This window comes from Carcharodon carcharias, chromosome 2 (assembly GCF_017639515.1).
Source record: "Carcharodon carcharias isolate sCarCar2 chromosome 2, sCarCar2.pri, whole genome shotgun sequence".
NCBI classification, from domain to species: domain Eukaryota; kingdom Metazoa; phylum Chordata; class Chondrichthyes; order Lamniformes; family Lamnidae; genus Carcharodon; species Carcharodon carcharias.
Window position 1 is genome coordinate 94,609,640 of NC_054468.1, and position 20,521 is coordinate 94,630,160.

General features: G+C 42.5%; 1 protein-coding gene across 8 annotated transcripts in view; it reads right to left on the reverse strand.

Annotated features, from left to right (window-relative positions):
• The window catches only part of LOC121275299 (peroxynitrite isomerase THAP4-like), a 76,115-nt gene that overhangs the window by 19,169 nt on the left and 36,425 nt on the right, over positions 1 to 20,521 (reverse strand). For all 8 annotated transcript variants that reach the window (XR_005942380.1, XR_005942379.1, XM_041182748.1 and 5 more), the window contains 3 exons: positions 15,806 to 15,962; positions 12,645 to 12,754; positions 683 to 786 (listed from right to left, as the gene is read on the reverse strand). Coding sequence is in view for 6 of the 8 variants with exons in the window: in XM_041182748.1 (XP_041038682.1) it covers positions 683 to 786; positions 12,645 to 12,754; positions 15,806 to 15,962 (371 nt within the window). In the remaining 2 variants the exon portion in view is untranslated. The remainder of the gene's footprint in view (positions 1 to 682; positions 787 to 12,644; positions 12,755 to 15,805; positions 15,963 to 20,521) is intronic.

Consider the following 20,521-nt stretch of genomic DNA (forward strand, 5'->3'; position numbering starts at 1 on the left):
ACAGAGGGACTTGAAAAAAGGAGAACTTTAAAATCAAGGCATTAGTGGACCAGGAGCCAATATAGGTCAGTGAGTACAGGGGTGATGGATAACTTAATACAAGTTAGGACACAGGCAGCAGAGCTTTGCATGACCTCAAGTTTACAGAGAAAAGAACATGAGGGACAGGTCAGGAGTGTGTTGGAATATTCAAGTCTTGAGGTAGAAAAGGCACGCATAGGGTTTTTGCAGCAGATCAGCTGAGGTAGAAGTGGTAATGTTATGGAGGTAGAAATAGGCAGTCTTAGTTATGGGGCAGCTCTGCAATCAAAACTCATCTCAAGAGTCAAATATACTGCCAAGGTTGCAAACAGTCCAGTTGCAAGGGAAAGGGATGGAGTTGGTGGATCCTTACAACCAACAAGTGAAAAATCATTCACCATTTCAATTTGGTCTGGTTTCCAATATGAGTTCAGCAGAGGACAGGACAGCTTGCTAACAGAGTGTAATATCTAAGTCTGTCAAAATACAACACAGAAACAAAAATAATTTTCATCAATAGCACTGCTACCTAACTGCCAGCTTGAGAGTAGAGAGAACAAGAGCGTTCACATGGGAGAAGGCGAGAGTGAAACACAGTAGGATAATAAATCCTTTGATGCAGTAAAGGGAATGCATCTAGGTGCTTGAAGCCTATTCTTACCTGCTGGACATGAGGCTCTTTTGCAAAGGACATTCGAGCTACAGACTGAGAAGCTAGTGTCAGCTCCTGATCCTTCACTTCACCTTCTTCAATTTCCACAATACCTTGGGTCAGAACAAAAATATCAGTTTAAAAACAATGCTAACATCAAAATAGTCTGAATAAAAGATATCAAAAAACCTAACATTATTTGTACAGTAAAACACAATGTGCATTTGAAATTCTGATCTGCCGGATAAGCTGCTGGTATTAACAATGATGCTCTCTATTGTTGAGTACAATTCCGGAGCAAGAAACACGAGCTGCTTAACATTTGAACAATTAGCACAACATCCAACACTTGATAATGGGCAAACATAATGCAGAATATCTCCACAAGATATATTAACATGCAGAGCTTGCATCAACCTGTTCTAATTATATTACAAGGGGCAAAAGTTTGAACTAGAGCAAGGAAGAACAGCAACTTTGAAAGCTGAAAAGAATCATAGCAAAGAATTCCACAGTGATTTAAGACAACAACCAACTTTACATTTGGTTTTCCTCATTCCTTAAATGCAAATGTACCATATTTGAATAGGTTATCATGCAAAATAAGCGTGAGAGAAGATGAACACTGAAACCATCCCTTTAAAAGGCACCTTACACTACGACAATGCAGCCAAAGACAAAGATGTGGTGCATTCATCATCCCCTAAATTCACTGATGTAAATTTTTTTGTTGCCCATCCCTAATTGCCATTGAACTGAAAGAGGCTTGCTTGGCCATTTTATAGGGCAGTTAAGAGTCAACCACATTAGTGTGGGTCTGGAGTCAAATGTGGACCAAACCAGCTGAAGGAAATTAGTGAACCAGATGGATTTTTATAACAATCAATGAATGTTGTCATGGTCACCATTACTGAGACTAGCTTCATATTCCAGTCTTTTTTATTAATCGAATTTAAATTCTACTAGCTGCTGTAGTGGGATTTGAAACGGTGTCTCCAGAGCAAATTAACCTGGGCCTTTGGGTTACTAGTTCAATGACATTACCGCTATGCCACCATCCTCCTGTAAATGACCCAATCTATCTTACAACAGCCGCAAAATATTCCAATGCGTTGTAGGAACAAGAACCTTCTGACCTAGTCACTGAACTTTCTGTGACAGGAGAACAGAACCGGTTCAGCATCTAAAACATGACTCAGAGCCACTTCCTAGTTAGCTACTTGCAGTTCCAAGGAGATGAGAATAAAAAAAGTTCCAATAATGTCTTTCCCACCTTCTCCGCAGGCCCACTAGAGGCTGATTTGGAAATCAGCTTTCAGCATACTCAGAAAAACACGCCTCTATTTACCAAATCTGCCTTCAACAGGCCTACATGAGAGGATGGGGCAGACAATAAACACACACACCACTGTTCTCTTGTAGCCAAAATTTATATAAATACACCTCTAGTTTCTAGCACCATAGAATGCTCAAGCGCCATACTTTCAGCACCTTTCTCCCTAGAGTACAGTGCAGTTATTTTCAAAGATTTGGAATTTAGAAGATTGAGAAGTGATCTTATTGAAACATAAGATTCTGAGGGGACTTAATAGGGTGGATGCTGGGAGGATGTTTCCCCTTGTACTAGGACTACAGTTTTTAAAATAAGGGGTCTCACATTTAAGCTGGAGATGAGGAGGAATTTTTTCTCTGAGGATTGGTTAGGCTTTTGAATTCTCTTCCACAGAGAGCAATGAAGCTGAGTCATTGAATATATTCAGGTCCAAGTTAGACAGATTTTTGATCAACAAGGCAGTCAAGAGTTATGGAGGGCAGGCAGGAGACTGGAATTAAAGCTACAGTCAGATCAGCCACGATCTTATTGAATGGCAAAGCAGGCTCGAAGGGCTGAATAGAAGCAGGAGTAGGTAATTTCTTATGATCTTAACACAGCATCAGACAGAGCGACTCAACAAAACAAGGAAGTTATATGAACAAAAAGCATGGACAAGTCTTGAGATGATAGAAGATGCAGAGAGCTTTTTATGTAATATAATACCCAAGATGGCTAAAGCAACAATCTTCTTTACAAAAACAAAAGTAGCTGGAAAAACTCAGCAGGTCTGACAGCATCTGCGGAGAGGAATACAGTTAATGTTTCGAGTCTGTATGACTCTTCATCAGAACTAAAGAAAAATAGAAATGAGGTGAAATATAAGTTGTAGAAGGGGGTGGGACAGGTAGAGCTAGATAGAGGGCCAGTGATAGGTGAAGGCAAAGAAGAGATTGCCAAAGATGTCATAGACAAAAGGACAAAGGGGTGTTGACAGTAGTGATATTAGCTAAGGTATGTGCTAATGGTGACATTAAGGGTAGAAAGCAGGACGAGCAAGTGACAGATGGCCCTAGTGGGGGTGAGGTGGGGGAAGGGTTCGAAAGATTGCTCCAATCTTCTTTACAGCTTGGTAACTTCCACATATAATTCAACTAGGCCAAAGTAACTGCAAGAAGGGTAGGAACCTCTATCGTTTAACACAGAAACCAGTTTGGAGCACAACAGTGTCAAGAGCTTGTCACCTGGAGCTATGTTAAGACAATAGTGCACCATAAATGCAAAATACTTTAAATAAATGTCTTGCAGGTGCGAAGCACATTGCCAGATTGCAAGATGGTTTGAATACTGGCCTCTAATATTGAGGTAACATGAGTAGGATGCACATTTCTCAGTTCCGATGAAGGGTCATTGACCTGAAATGTTAACCTTGTTTCTTTCCACAGATGCTGCGTGGCCTGTTGAGTATTTCCATCATTTTTTTTATTTCTCAGTGGCTCCTGACCAGTTAAAGAACATTGGAATTACATTTCAGTATGTCTTTCACTAAACTGCTGATGGACTTTCCTAGCATCCTTTAAAAACTGCCTGAAGTGATAAATACTCTTGGTTCCCTCTATGGAGAACACTAAACTCTGAAGCCATCAACAAAATGATACTGCCTTTCTACGATGGCAGAATGCAGTGATGGGTAAATTTCAGTATCATTAAACATAAAAACAACTTTGGCCATAAATACTAAATAGAATCTTATGATAGCCTTTTTTCAATCTATTAACTGATGAAAGAAAGCTTTTTGGACCATTTAGCTCATCCTTCTGGGAATCCAACCTTCTCAGCTGGCATCCACCTGCATCTCGAGTTCCTCTAACTTCTTTAATTCCATGAAGTATTTGGTAATCTCAACTGATAGCATCGTCACTTCTAAGTCACAGGTTCTGGGTACAAAACCCCCTATGAACTTGAAGGTTTAAGATAGGTTAGATGCAGTATTGTGGAAGTCCCTGTATTCTTACAGGGATCTTTTTAGAATGATACTTTAAACTAAGGCCCATCTGTCTGCTCAAGTACCTGGCAGTATTTAGCAAGGGCAACCTGCATTTATGTAGCACCTTGAACTTAGAAAATGGCCCAAGGTGCTTCACAGAGACACAAGGGAAACAAGATAATGAGCCAAAGATGGAGATATTTGGAAGAGTTGACCAAAAACTGGGCAGAAGAAATAAGTTTTAAAGAGGGCTTACAGAAGGGAATTCCAAGCGTGGGGCCTTGGCAGCAGGTGAGCAAAAGGTTGGGGGGTGGGATGGGGGAGATGCAGAGAACGAGATTAGAGCAATAAAGAGGAGGTTACAGAGATAACGAGCAGTGAGGCCAAGAATTTTAACTCTCATTGACAGATCAGGATATAAGGACAGCAATGAGCTGCACTTGCTGTGGGATAGGATACTGGCCTCAGAGTTTTGGGTAAGCTGATGATTATGAAGGGTGGAGAATGCCTGGCCAGCAGAGTATTGGACCATTTACAATATTAGCTAATAGGGGGACCAGGAAGAGGTAGGAGGGAGAGAGCAGGAGGGACAGAAAGAGAGAGGTCTTCTCAATCATTACTATTATATCTGGCCATTTATTCAATCATTAGCTGTTAGTGGGACCTAGGTGTGGCAGCAGGGAAGGGAAAAGATTCCTAGGGAAATATGCTTACATTTATGCCGGATGAGGGGAGGTTTATGCTTGGGTGCAAAATCCTCCAAGGTCGAATAACCTCTGGAGACTTAGACTAGGCTAGGCATGAGGAATGTTTATTTGAAGGAGGTACAAGCAAGTTGATGGCATCTACAAATTGAAACATCAGCAAGAATCAGCACCTTCAGGATAGCATGGGGAGAAAACGGAATATTGGTTGATTTTCTGAAGAGAGGTTTCAGAACTCAACCTTTGATTTTGCACAGTTAAGGTAAAGAGAGGTGTATCGGCTCCTTTCGCTATGATCAAGGTAAAATAAGTCAGTGAGGAGAATAAGTTTCATTTTTATTGAAACACTCAACTTACCTCTTTGTCAGCAGAGGGTAGATGCAGAGTAAAGCACTCTTTGCACTGTCCCAATTCCATGTTGGACACACCACTGATCAGGAGTTAAGCACTCACTACTACTCCATTGAAACTCCCGAATCTCATCCTCAGAAGTGCTCCTTCAGACTCTATGCATGACATTCTAGACCCCTTTAATGGCCCCTCTAAATGAACTGCCAATCTAGTGTCAATTTGTGCTGATCAAGGAGCAGGACCAAGATTACTCTGAACCCATTTAAATAAGGACCTTTCCATGGCAGGGAGACATATTATGCCTCGTCAGGGCTGGACTTGAATTCAAAAGTGTTCTTGAATATACAATACTTGCTTCAAATTATAGTACAGCATTCCAGAATGTTTGTGAGGAAAAGAAGTCAGAGTAAAAGTAACTAGTATGAAACTTCATAACTCTATTTGATCCTCACAGGTTTAAGACCTCGCCATTGAGGTTCTGTGAAATGTAGACAATGCAAAGAAAGTAGTGATAGAGAATGACAAGAATGTTCTCTTGTTGTGACATGTATAAGCAGAGTGTGGGCACACTTAATTCAAATCCTTTCCTAAAAGGAAGAATTAATTTCTGGCTAAATGGCTATATCTTACATTTTGTTTAACACACAATTTCTTTGAGACAGAGGCTATTCTGGCATCTAGTCTTGACATTCAAAGCTGAAGCAAAAAATGGAGATTATTAACAAATACTCAGCCCAACAAGTCCATGTTGCCTCTGTAGAGCAACCAGTCAGTCCCATTCACCCGTTCTATACCCACCACCCTACAATTTATTTCCCTCAAATGCCCAACCAATTTTCTTTTTAAATCATTGATCATCTCCGTTTCTACCATCTTCGCAGGCAGCAAGTTCCAGGTCATTACATTCCAGTCCTACTCAGGCCCCCTCCCCTTCTTTCTCTGGTACATCGATGACTGCATCGGTGCTGCTTCATGCTCTCGTCTGGACCTGGAAACATTTATTAATTTTGCTTCCAATTTCCACCCCTCCATCATTTTCACATGGTCCATCTCTGACACTTCCCTTCTGTTCCTAGACCTCTCTGTCTCAATTTCTGGTGATGGACTGTCCACCAATATTCATTACAAGCTTAACAACTCCCACAGCTACCTCGACTACAGCTCCTCACACCCTGCTTCCTGTAAGGACTCCATCCCATTCTCTCAGTTCCTTCGACTCTGTAGAATCTGTTCTGATGATGCCACATTCTAAACAGTTCTTCTGACATGTCTTCCTTCTTTCTCAACCGAGGTTTTCCATCCATGGTGGTTGACAGGACCCTCAACCGTGTCCGGCCCATCTCCGCGCATCCGCCCTCACCCTTTCCTCTCCCTCACAGAACCATGATAGGGTCACCCTTGTCCTCACTTATCACCCCACCTGCCTCCACATTCAAAGGATCATCCTCCGCCATTTCCGCTAACTCCAGCATGATGCCTCCACCAAACACATCTTCCCTTCACCTCCCCGGAGGCATTCCATAGGGACCGTTCCCTCCAGGACACCCTAGTCCACTCCTCCACCATCCCCTACACCTCAACCTCCTCCCACGGCACCTTCCCATGCAACCGCAGAAGGTGCAACACTTGCCCCTTTACTTCCCCCCCTCCTCACTGTCCAAGGTCCCAAACACTCCTTTCAAGTGAAGTAGCACTTTGCTTGCATTTCCCTCAATTTAATCTACTGCATTCACTACTCCCAATGCGGTCTCCTCTACGTTGGAGAGGCCAAATGCAGACTGGGTGACTGCTTTGCGGAACACCTTCGGTCTGTCCGCAAGCATGACCCAGACCTCCCTGTCACTTGCCATTTCAACACACAACCCTGCTCTCATGCCCACATGTTCATCCTTGGCCTGCTGCAATGTTCCAGTGAAGCTCAACACAAACTGGAGGAACAGCACCTCTTCTTCTGATTGGGCACTTTACAGCCTTCCGGACTTAACATTGAGTTCAACAACTTTAGATCATGAACCTCTCCTCCATCCCCACCCCCTTTCCGATCCCCTTTTTTTCTAATAGTTTATATATATATATATATATTTTAATATACTTTACTTTTCCCACCTATTTCTATTATTATTTTTAAATTTATTTCCATCCCTTGTTTTATCTCCACCTTTTAGCCCATTTCGATCCCTTCCCCCTACCCCACCCCGACTAGGGCCATCTGTCACTTGCTCGTCCTGCTTTCTACCCTTAATGTCACCATTTGCATATCCTTTAGCTAATATCACCACCATCAACACTGCTTTGTCCTTTTGTCTATGACATCTTTGGCAATCTCTTCTTTGCCTCCATCTATCACTGGCCCTCTATCCAGCTCCACATGTCCCACTCCCCTCAGACAGCTTATATTTCACCTCATTTCTATTTTTCTTTAGTTCTGATGAAGAGTCATACGGACTTGAAACGTTAACTGTCTTCCTCTCTACAGATGCTGTCAGACCTGCTGAGCTTTTCCAGCTGTTTTTGTTTTTATTCCAGGTCATTTTCACTTAATGCATAAAAATGTTCTTCCTCATATACCACTGCATCTCCTGCCCAAAACCTTAAATCAGTGTCCCCTAATCCTTGTACGATCAGCTAATGGGAACAGCTTCTTCCTACTTTATCCAAATCTGTCAATCTCTACCAAATCTCCCCTCAATCTCTTAGTCCAAGCTTCTTCAGTTTAATCTTGCAGCTCATCTTGGGAACTATTCTAGAATAAGTTCTCTACACTATCTCAAAGACCCTCACATCCTACGAAAAGTGTACTAAGGTATTTTTATGCAAGTTCATTTCAGAAAAGGACACTGATGATCATGCTAGCCATGATAAAATAATGGAAAAAGATAAACCTAATCAGTACCTCTGGGTGTATTCTGTTTCTGTAAATGAATTTATGCCGATAATAGTGATGTGATAATGCAGACCAGAGCTGTCAAATGTAAGGTACTGATCAGAGTTTATGGTAAGCAATATCAACAGATTGCAGAAGCTCATTTATTTTTTTCCAGAGGGATATCTAAATACGTTCAACATTTAAACACAGAAGAAACAGATCTCACTCCCAAAAGGTTGAAGTTGCAACATTTGCCTTGCGTGGTTGGTGCTCAAGTTTCGAGATTCAATGCAATGCTTTAAGTGGGGAGGCTAAATTACAATAATGACTACATGTGGTTATTTTGAACAGCAATGGTGAACTGACTTTGTGTTGTTCAGCCTAGTTCAATCCAACAGCAATTACAGAAAAGATTAGGTGTTTCTTGCTGTTAAAATTAATGGCCAGAAAACTATGGGCAGTCGACACTTTAATCTGTGAGTCGGTGGTGTGAACTTACAAAATTACCCCTCAATGATCAGCATTGTATAAAAATTGAAAGGAAGCCTTTTTCTTGCTCTAAAATAGATTGCAGTAGCTCGGATGACATCAGAAATGGTATTACTGTATATGATTGTTATCTTTATACACTTTTTTGTTCTGGATCTGGCAGCCTTTTGTCTTGTGAGATGATGGTTGCGCCTTGGTGGTCAACTCCGTATTAAACATCGCCTGGTGTGGTTCAGGAGCCCCACTCTGGCATGGCAGTCTCTGACACATTTGCTGCAGATGGAGACAGTGGGCTGAGAAGGTGCCGGGTTCACTGGTCTGTTTTCTCTCGTCTCTCTTCTTGGCCAGCTAAGCTTTCCATTTTCTTCACCTCTTCCAATGCCCTTCCAGACAGTCAGCCTCCAGCGGTCACAGACATTGGCGATGGTCTCCCAGTCATCCAAGTCAATATCCACCATCTTCATATCTCATTTGCAGGTGTCCAGCAGGTCATGGCCTAGTCGCCAGTTCACCGTACGGAAGGTCATTTGGTATACGGCCATCATCCATCCAATGAACAGGGCTGAGTTAGTGCAGAGGTCATTGGCTTAGCAATAAGTGTATGCTGATGGAATAAGCATGCTTCAAGACCTCCGAGCTAGTGATCTTGTCCTGCCAAGAGATGACAAGGATACATCTGAGACAGCGAAGGTGGGACATATTCAGCCTTTTTTCCTGCCTAGCATAGGTTGTCCAGGTCTCACCACTTAGAGGAGTGCATTGAGGACACAGGCTTGGTAGACTCGGAGTCTGGTGTTCTCAGTCAGGTTACTGTTGTTCCACGCTCTCTTATGTATCATGGAGATGACAGCTGCAGCTTTTATGATGCATGATGTTGATTACAGCATCAAGTGAGAGATTGCTGGTGATTGCAGAGCTGAGATATGTGAAGCTTTCAACAATCTCCAGCATCACATTGTCAATGTTGGTAGATGGTAGCATAGTAACAGCCTGGATTATGACATTTGTCTTCCTGATGCCGACGGCAAAGCAAACTCTCCCAGGTGTGGGACAGTCTGTCCGTTTGCCACTGAAGGTGCCCTTCAGTATGGAATGCTAGAGGGCATCATCAGCATGGAGCAACTCTGATGAGGACTTGGTGCACCTTTGTCTTTGATTTCAAGTGAGCAAGGCTGAACCGCTTGTCGTCAGCTTTGGGATGTAAGCAGACACTTTCTGTGGATAGACTGAAGGCACATGACAGCAGCAAAGAGAAGAATATGCCTAACAGTGTCAGTGCCAGGGCACAATCCTATTTGACCAAACTGCAGACCTCAAAGTTCCAATGTTGCCCAGTCATAGCTGACCATGTTATCATGGAAAGAGATTACACAAAGCAGCTTTGGTAGGCAGTCCTGGTGATCTGGTGGTTAGGATTCAGCACTTTCACCATCACAATCCGGGTTCAATTCTAGATATGACTTGGATGATATGCCTGCCCAAGTCCCATTTCAAGATGAGCACATCACAAAGCTGACACTTCCCTCTCTCCACATTGCATGCAATTGTGTGTGGCTATCAACCTGTAGCCAGGGTACCCTCATCTGAGGGTAACTTCTACATTGGTGAGAACTCCCAGATGTCCCGGGACAAGGGAACTCCAGGTCAATGGCGCTGAGACCCTACAAACTTTATCCTTTATTCTATACGCCCATCCTCTAAAGCCCATCTCTCAGGGGGAATCGATTTGTTCTTTGTCTGTGTATATATGTGCGTGTGCACACACGCTGGGGAAATTCTTTAGGAAGAGATAGATAGTTATACTTCCCGCTTATAATTATGTGTAACTAACACTTGCAACTTGTTAAAAAGAAGTTTCATTTTATAATGAACAATTATTCCAAGTTTATTGAAAGAAGCGTGGTTGAAGACTCTTATTCTGGGCACCAATGGACGATTGGCCATTTTGATGAGAAAATTAAATTTTTAAATTAATGGTTTAGCCTGCAAAAGTAGCTGGGCTAGATCATGCATGTACTCCTCCCATCTCAGTCATAACAGTGTCACTGGGTCAAAATCCTGGAACTCCCTCCCTCACAGCACTGTGGATTTACCTACACACATGGACTGCAGTGATTCAAGGTGGCGGCTCACCACCTCCTTCTCAAGGGCAGTTAGGAGTGGGCAACAAATGCTGGCCTAGCTAGAGATGCCCACATCCATGAAAAGAGTATAACAAAAATCTTATTTGCTGTTTGCGGGACCTTGTTGAGTGCAACTTGATTGCCAAAGAAACTTTCCCTTTTCTTTAAAAAAAAATCTGAAAGTGCCCCAGAAAAGAATAGATTAATCCACTGAGGATTAATCCAGTTCTTTCTTTAATATTTTTACCTATATTCTTTTTGCTTCTGCAAATTGTTAATTTTAAATAAAATTGATCAGTAGTTTAGTCTGCACATAGTAAGTTATTGGGATACCTTCTGAATTGATAAGCAGCATTGTTATGACACCACAGTTGGTAAAGGCTGAGTTGTTTCAATCCCAGAGGAAAACTTGAACAACTGTCATAACTTATATTTTCAATTGGTATGTTTGAGATGCAGCTCTGAATTCAGAATAAAACCACCAAGCCTCAAAAGGTTTTTTATATAAAACTAAATTAAACAATTTTTAATTGAACAATAAATTAAATACATAAACAAGCCTACAAATTACTACCATAATAACTTTTAAACAAATGCCCAAATTAATCACTCCCAGGTAAATCTTCACCAAGGCAACAGTAACCCTTTAAACAGACACCAGGGAAAGCACATTTGACCTTACGAATTCAACATGAGGATCCTTTCAATTTGTTTCCTTTGCAGACACAGTTGCCGGCTTACAGGCTGATTAGATTTTAAATGTCTCTGCCTTATGCCCACAAACTCCTTGCTGTTTATACCTAGCTTCCCCTTTGAATGTAAATTTTCCATTGTATTACTAGGTTTTTAATGTCACATCTTCTAACAATAATATTTTCATCCCACTAATTTTATTAGTAATATAAACACATTGCTTAGCATCTCCCAACTAGGTGCAAGATTTCACCCAGTCTTTTGGATGGTTTATTTAAAAATGCAAATTGCACTTTACCTTTTAACTTCCTTACGTTTATCTAATTAACATCTCAAAACTACTATACATCAAAGCACCCAGACTAGCTGGCTTTAATCCAATTAACCTACACACAGACACACACATACATAGGCACAGACCCTACTACAATTGCAATTTAAAAATAATTTCCAATAACATTATAGACATTAATATCTCTTCATGACAAGCATTAGGTACCCTACGTATTCTTTACTAGGTTATTCACTGGAATTATCCTACCCTGTGTGAGCCTACCCTCAGATGAGCTGAACTTTTTGTGTTGGAACTATAGTGAATGTACCAGTGAATGAGTGAGAAAGCAAAGTGGGACAAATGAAACTGGCAGAGAATAAAAGACACAGATCTCAGTTCAGTGAAAACATGATGTGCCTCAAATCATTAACACAAGAAAAGGTGTCAGAGAAAATCCAAAATAACAGCCATGCCTCAGGATGTGGAAACAATAATTCTAGAGACTATTACTTGAATTTTCTGCAGCAAAGCAACACAGTGGAAGGACCTACATAAGCCAACTTGTGATACGTTAAGGAACTAGGTATTCTAGTTCTACAATGTGGAACAAGTTTACTCCTCTCCATCTGCTTATTCCAGATCTTGGCAAGTTTGGGCCCTCATTGGTTGGACTTCAGTAAAGAGGAAGGAGCATCATGATTCTACCAAAGGGTGGTTGACAATGCCTCCGGCATAGGCTGGAATCTCCTGCCAAACAACCCATTTCCTTTGATTACCACCAATGAACCAGAGTCTTGCAGCTGGGTCAAAGGCTTGGCTCTTACCAACCTGTACCTAGTAGGCTACTGGGATACCTTCTGAATTCTTGAGCAACATTGGGCATTCTATGCGTTCTTCACTCTGGGATGTATCCTTATGGGGAGAGAATACACACTGATGTGTTACAATTCTTAGAGGTTGGTTTGGAGATATTTGGAAGTTATGCAATAAGGTTCAATACATGAGACTTCTGGATTACCCAAAATACAAAGAATCAATTGCTCAATAAACAAGAAAAAGTGTAAAAACCCTTCCTTTGCAGCAGCCAATTAAATATACTGTGCAGCTGACATGCTCTCAATTCCCCACTTCAGTCTATTCATGGACACCACTTTGTGCAGGTGGTACTGTACCTGTGTTTTGGGCACTGATGAATGCCACCTTGTTAGTGCCAGGCTTGATTCTGATAAAGCCACACTCTCTATGCATTGGCTTCTTAGTTTCAGGATTGAAACCGTTAAATCTGTAAAATAAACAGGGAAAGTTAGTCCGAATATGAATTGAAGGATTAACAACTGTTACTGGCAAGTAGAGGTTCTCAGGCAGCGAAGAGAAGGTTGAATTTATTGGGCATAGCCCAAGCAAGATCATCCGCATCTAAAAAAAAAATCATCCTAACTACTCGATCTCCATGCTCAGACGCCAGAATAGGCAATAATTATTGACTTATTGCGGATAAGCACAACTTAAATTCCTGTCTTAAAATAAGTATTTTGTTTTAGCTCAATACTTATTAAAATATGACAATGTTTCTAGATCTTTCCTTTCTTTATGTGGTCCCCTTATGCAGTGTACCGTTCCCTGCGAAGAGGATGAATAGACAGTGCAACTGTACATATGACTCCTCAGTTTGCAAAAAAAGATTTTAGCTTCTCTGCACCTCTTCTCCACAATAGTATACAAAGCCTGTTGACTGATTATGTAATAAAGCGCAGGAAAAACATATCTGCTTGCATTCTGCAGTGTCATAAGCTGGTCCAATCATGGTCATAACATTCCTAAACCCCAAACCCTTAGCTGTTTGTACAAGTATTGACAAAAGACAGTTGTGCAGCACAATTATTTGAGGTTACATAGAATTTACTCACAGAAGCAAGCTCCATAAGAGTTCTGCCTCACCTTACCTCATTCCACCCTATCAACATACCTTTCTATTCCTTTCTTCCTTGTGTATTTATCTAGCTTTCTCTCAAATGTATCTATATTATCGCCTCAATCACTCCTAATGGTATTTAACCACAGGTTAAGAAGCTTCCCTGAAGCTTACAGCACCTTGGCACTCCAAAATAAAGAGAAACGGATTTTCCTACCTGACTTTTGGACTGCTCGAGTGCAGCAAATATATTGAGGGGGAAAATCGGACGAAGAAGAATTCATGCTCCTAAAAGGAAAATCCAATTGAGTAAAGAAGATTTTTAAAATTCTTTTATGGGATGTGGGCATCACTGGCTAGGACAGCATTTATTGCCCATCCCTAATTGCCTTCGAGAAGGTGGTGGTGAGCTGCCTTCTTGAACCGCTGCAGTCCATGTGGTGTAGGTACACTCACAGTGCTGTTAGGAAGAGAGTTCCAGGATTTTGATCCAGCATCAGTGAAGGAACGGCAACATATTTCCATGTCAGGGTGGCAATTGGCTTGGTGGGGAGAGGGGGGGAACTTCCAGGTAGTGGTGTTCCTATCTATCTGCTGCCCTTGCCCTTCTAGGTGGTGGAGATTGTGGGTTTGGAAGGTGCTGTCAAAGGAGCGTTGGTGAGTTCCTGCAGTGCAACTTGCAGATGGTATACACTGCTGCCATTTGCATCAGTGATGGACAGAGTGAATGTTTGTGGATGGGGTGCCAATCAAGTGGGCTGCTTTGTCCTGCATGGTGTCAAGCTTCTTGAGTGTTGTGGGAGCTGTACTCATCCAGGCAAGTGGACAGTATTCCATTACACTCCTGATTTGTGCCCTGTAGATTGTGGACAGGCTTTGGGGAGTCAGGAGGTGAGTTACTCGCCACAGGATTCCTAGCCTCTGGCCTGCTCTTGTAGCTACAGTATTTATATGGCTAGTCCAGTTCAGTTTCTAGTCAATGGTTCGGTTTCTAGTCAATGGTAACCCCTAGATTGTTGATAGTGGGAGATTCAGCGATGGTAATGTCATTGAATGTCAACGGATGACAGTTAGGTTCTCTCTTGTTGGAGATGGTCATTGCCTGGGACTTATCTGGCATGAATGTTACTTACCACTTGTCAGCCCCAAGTCTGGATATTGTCCAGATCTTGCTGCAATTGGACATGGACTGCTTCACTATCTGGGGAGTTGCAAATGGTGAACACTGTGCAATCATCAGTGAACATCCCCACTTCTGACTTACGATTGAAGGAAAGTCATTGATGAAGCAGCTGAAGATGGTTGGGCCTAGGACACTACCCTGAGGAACTCCCGAAAGGATGTCCTGGAACTGAGATGATTGACCTCCAACAACCATGCTCTGTATGATCCAACCAGCAGAGTGTTTTTCTCCTGACTCTTATTGACTCCAGTTTTGCTAAGGCACCTTGATGCCACATGGTCAAATGCTACCTTGATGTCAAAAGCAGTCACTCTCACCTCACCTCAGGAGTTCAGCTCTTTTGTCCATGCTTGAACCAAGGCTGTAATGAGGTCAGGAGCTGAGTGGCCCTGGTAGAACCCAAATTGAGTGTCAGTGAGCAGGTTATTGCTAAGCAAGAGCCACTTGATAGCACTGTTGATAACCTCTTCCATCACTTTACTGATGATGGAGAATCGGCTGATGGGACGGTAATTGGCCAGGTTGGGTTTGTCTGCTTTTTACGTACAGGACATACCTGGGCAATTTTCCATATTGCCGGGTAGATGCCAGTGCTGTGGCTGTACTGGAACAGCTTGGCTAGGGGCGTGGCAAGTTCTGGAGCACAAGCCTTCAGTACTATTGCCAAAATGTTGTCAGGCATCATAGCCTTTGCAGTATCCAGTGCCTTCAGCCGTTTCTTGATAACACGTGGAGTGAACTGAATTGGCTGAAGACTGGCATCTGTGATGCTGGGGACCTCCAAAGGAGGCTGAGATGGATCATCCACTCGGCACTTCTGGCTGGAGATTGTTGTGAATGCTTCAGCCTTATCTTTTATCAGGCTGGCTCCTTTATGTCGAGCCCTCCCCGCCCAGTTTTCCTCAGTTCATTAAGCCTAGGAGATCCGATAACACCAGGCACAAAACAGCTCAAGCTGCCTCATACACTGCAAACAATGATGCTGCCAACTGCTGATCTATGGCCATCTGCCTACACCTCCCACTTTCTCTTGCAAAGCGTCAATACTACCAAATTATTTCAAATATTCGATTTTAGTAATGAAAGAAATTCTCTTCCCTTCATCAGCAATCTTTCTTCACTAATTTGGGAAAACCATCTCTCATGCTACTGATTAGCAACTGGACAAAGTTCCGCTCTGGATGGCTATTTTGTTGGAAACCAGACTGAAACTGTGAATAAAAGACATTCTGACTTACGAGATGTTCAGCATGGGTTGTCCTACGTGCGTGATCTGGACTTCCTCCATGTATTTGAAAGGTTTGATGGTTGGGTAACAGCCTTCCCCCAGGGGCTCAGAAATCCAGTTTCCCAACATCCAAGAGAGTGGCTCAACAGCTGGGTTCAAATGAACAACTAAAGACAGGGAAAATGAACAATCATGGTAAAAATAAAATGAAATAAATTGAATTTCTACAGCGCTTTCATCACCTCAAGAAGTCCCAAAGTGCTTTACAACCACTGAAGTTCTGCAAGTGTAGTTATAGTTGTAGTCAGAAATGCAGTAGTCTATCTGCGGACACCAAGCTCCCACTAGCAGCAATGACATAAATGACCACATAATCTGCTTCGATAGTGATGCTGATTGAGGGATAAACATTTACCAACACAACGGGAAGCATTCTCCTGCTATTCTTCCAAACAGTGCCATGGGATTTTTGACATCTACCTGAAAGGGCAGGCAGAACCTTCTGTTTAACCTCTCAATCTGAAAGGCAGTATCTTCAACAGTGCAGTGCTGTTTAAAAAAAAGTACACACAAGGGGGATGATTCTAGGGTCCTAGAGGGGAGCATGTTCAGAGGGAGCATGGGATGAAAATCAGACAACACTGTGGTCCCAAAGCAATTCTCTGATCATACTCCCACCAATTGCAACGCCAGGCCACAACTGCAGAATCATCCCAAGATCCTTGGCTCACTCTGCCAAAGGCCCAGGCTGCATGTCAAGGGACAGTAGAATTCCAACTTCTAACAGCATAAGAGGTGAAGGCTAGGCATCACTTGTACCAACCACCATCCCCCATCCAGATTCATCAGCAGCAACTGGCCATCTAAGGTAGCTTTAAAACATAAATCTAATGAAGAGCATTTCTTGAAAGATCCCATATTGCTGCCATGGTCTGTTTTAAGTTTTGGGTTCACCTTTGACATTTTCAGTACAGTGGTGCTTGTCTGATGACAAGACCACTTACACGTGTGGAATGCTTTTGAATGCTCCATATCTAATTACATAGTCTGGAACAATGGGACACTCTCATAATCTGAGTTGGATACTGTCTTTCACACGAACCCTCAATTACTCTTCACCAATCTTTCCAAAGGTGAATGGAAATACTTCACTGAGGAGATCAGATATGAAGCATTATGCTGCTTTATTTTACAGACAGCAAATTGTCAAAATTCAACTGACAGATCCCTTCATTAGAACAAGAAAAATAAAAATAGTTACTTGGTAGTACAGAACTTGAGTATTGTTCTGAAGTTCTGCCTCCCACACAAATGAGTAATGTGGTACATGAATTTCAGTGCCAATGTGATGCGAGGTCCACAGGCCATATATCCCAAAGGCTATCAGATTGTATCAAACAGCATGTCCCTTTGGCTACTCACAACAGGCAGAGCACTGACTGTACTCAACCAGTCCATACTTACAAAACTCAGAACATAGTGCCTAATGTTAGATGTGATTCCACAATTGGACAGCACTGGCTGAACAAACCTGAGTATGCCAAGAATTCCATGAACAACAAATTGGCATTGCACCTTTTTTGAATTGAACAAAAGCTTGGGGAACAGTAGTTCTCTGGTGCATTCTCCATGAACACCTCTACCAGTCTGAGTCGACTTGCCAACCAATCAGCATCTTTACTCATGCAGTATAAATTGTTGCTCCCTTTGAAATTTAGCATTCTTTTGTCTGTCTTGATGAGTGCAAGATGAAAAGCTTCGACAGCACCTCTATTTTTCAGCAATAAAAAAATTAAAATGTCACATTATACCTATTAATTCCCTAGCTAATCTTCTGGTTCTGACTGGCTCTTGGCAGGACATTCTCCTTGTTATATCACGTTCCCTTCCCAGACCCAACTGCCTGTCTACCCTTGCCTTCCTTTTCTTTTTTTTCCCAGCTGGTGGCAGGCTGCACCTGAGAAATTTCACGAACCAGCTCATGATCTGTCAATATGCATGCCTGTCAATAAACCTGGCTATCTCCCCTCACCCTTTGGTGCGTTTCAAGAAAATATTTCCTATTATTCTCAAAAAAAAACACTTTGACTTAATGAGCCTGCAATCAAGAAGCCCTCACTATCAGTTTGAGTTAGACAGTGAGCTGCGACATTCCACAAACTGGCTCTCCTGGCTTTAATGTGTATCTTTAAATTAGTCTTCAGCTTGTTTATTTCAATTCTGTGCAGATTCACTTTGCTTTAAAATATAACTCATTTCCAAACCCCTTCTGTGAAGGAAAAACTGTGAAAATCCTGCAATGAGTTTCCACATGAAGCAATTTTTTTCCTTTTTTGTCTTATTTTGTTTCCAACTTTGACATCATCTTTGAATGATTGAAAAGTAGGAGTGAGGGAAGGCTGAATGTGAAGATTTCCAAAACTTTGAGATTTTAGGGAAGAATCCCAGTAAGAACTATTCCACGCTGAGTCTTGCTATCAATAGAAAGGGGGAAACAACATGTAAAATCAAGTATTTTCATAATGTTATGGAATTTATTGTAAGGTAATAGTGGGGTCCGTGTCTGAGTTTATGTGCGTGTGTGGGTCTTAACTGAATTAAAGGCAGCTAGTCTGAAGGCTTTGATGTATCAGGAAGTAAGCTAGGTTTGAAATGTTAAGTAGATAAACAGGGGGGAAGTTTTAGAATATGAAATGTAAAGGGAACATTTGCATTTTTAAATAAACCAGACTAGCCGCCATTTTGCGTGGGCGGGCCAACTAAGGCGCTGAGCACTCCCTGTGCAGTTCCCTGAGTCGGGGCACAGAGCTGCCTCAGGGAGATTAGTTTAAGTTCCAAAAATTTTAATAAAGAAGAAAATAATTAAGACATGTCTCATGTGATAGCATCACGAGCTGGGACATGTCAATGAGCTTTATTGAAAAAACGTATTTAATTTATAAACCCTTCATGAAGCCTCATCCCGCCCGTGGATGAGATTCCATGAAAAATGCGAAGGCTGCTTGGGATCTTCGCCTGCCTGCCAACCTTAAGGTTGGACGGGCAGCTTTCTCAATAGGCTTAATTAGTTCATTAATGACCTTAACAGTTCGTCAGGCGCGCAGCTGACTCAGCTATGCGCCCACTGAACTGAAAATCTAAACGACGCGCGGTTGACGTCGGGACACGTGCCCGTCATGCCACGTCATTTTACGCCTGGGCGAGCGGGCCCCGCCCCTGCTCGCCAAGCCTAAGTTTCAGATTTGTGAAATAGTGGGAATTTGCATTCAAAGGGGAAATGTTTTAAAATTCTCTCTTGGGATGTGGACTTCGCTGGCTGGGCCAGCATTTATTGCCCATTCCGAATTGCCTTTGAGAGGGTGGTGGTGAGCTGCCTTCTTGAACCGCTGCAGTCCATGTGGTGTAGGTACACCCACAGTGCTATTAGGGAGGGAGTTCCAGGATTTTGACCCAGTGACAATGAAGGAAGGCCGATATATTTCCAAGTCAGGATGGTGAGTGACTTGAAGGGGAACGTCCAGGTGGTGGTGTTCCCATCCATCTGCTGCCCTTATCCTTTTTAGTGGCCATGGGTTTGAAAGGTGCTGTCTAAAGAGCCTTTGTGAATTCCTGCAGTGCATCTTGTAGATGGTACACACTGCTGCTACTGTGCGTCAGTGGTGGAGGGAGTGAATGATTTTGGATGTGGTGATAATCAAGTGGACTGCTTTGTCCTGGACAGTGTCCAGCTTCTTGAGTGTTGTGGGAGCTACACTCATCCAGGTAAGTGGGGAGTATTCCATCATACTCCTGACTTGTGCCTTGTAGATGGTGGACAAGTTTTGGGGAGTCAGAAGGCGAGTTACTCGTTGCACAATTCCTAGCCTCTGACCTGCTCTTATAGCCACAGTATTTATATGGCTAGTCCAATCCGGTTTCTGGTCAATGGTAATCCCCAGGATGTTGATAGTGGGGGATTCAATGTTGGCAATGCCACTGAACATCAAGATGTGATGGTTGGGTTCTCTCTTGTTGGAGATGGTCATTGCCTGGCACTTGGGTGGCACAAATGTTACTTGCCATTTGTCATCCCAAACCTGGATATTGTCCAGGTCTTGCTGCATTTGGACATGGACTGCTTCAGTATCTGAGGAGTCGCAAATGGTGCTGAACACTGTGCAATCATCAGCGAACATCTCCACTTCTGACCTTATGATGGAAGGTATGTATAAAGGAGAGAAGGCTGTGTGCAAGGAAAGGCATTCTAAGATCTAACAAATGTGAAAAGCCTCCAGGATCTAAGCCTCAAGCTGCTATCTACAAGGAAATGAAGCTGAGAAAACTCAGTTTGAATTCAACTGTCCAGGGTATCGTGTTACTTTGCCTGGGTCTTATAAAATCTGTGTCTTACTGTTGCCTTAATGGAACAGGAGAAAGTCCCAAAAAGACTTTCTAGTCAAAGGAAGGACAGAAACCTGTAAAAAGTTCCTGTTAAGTGGAGTTAAGAGTGAAGAGCAGAGAAAGGCTTCAAGCTTAAAGAGATAAAGGCTTGTGAGAAGCCAGAAGCTTCAAAGAGACAACTGAAGGTCTGTAAATCTTTTGCTATGGGCATATGAAGCTGTTGACAGCTGAGTCAGTGGGAGAGTGTGCGTGGGGGAAAGCTTGAACACACATGTGGTGACCCAGGAGAGAGGAACATCGGAAGGAGAGTTCAAAACCCTGGAGGTGAACCCTTGTGGAAGGCATC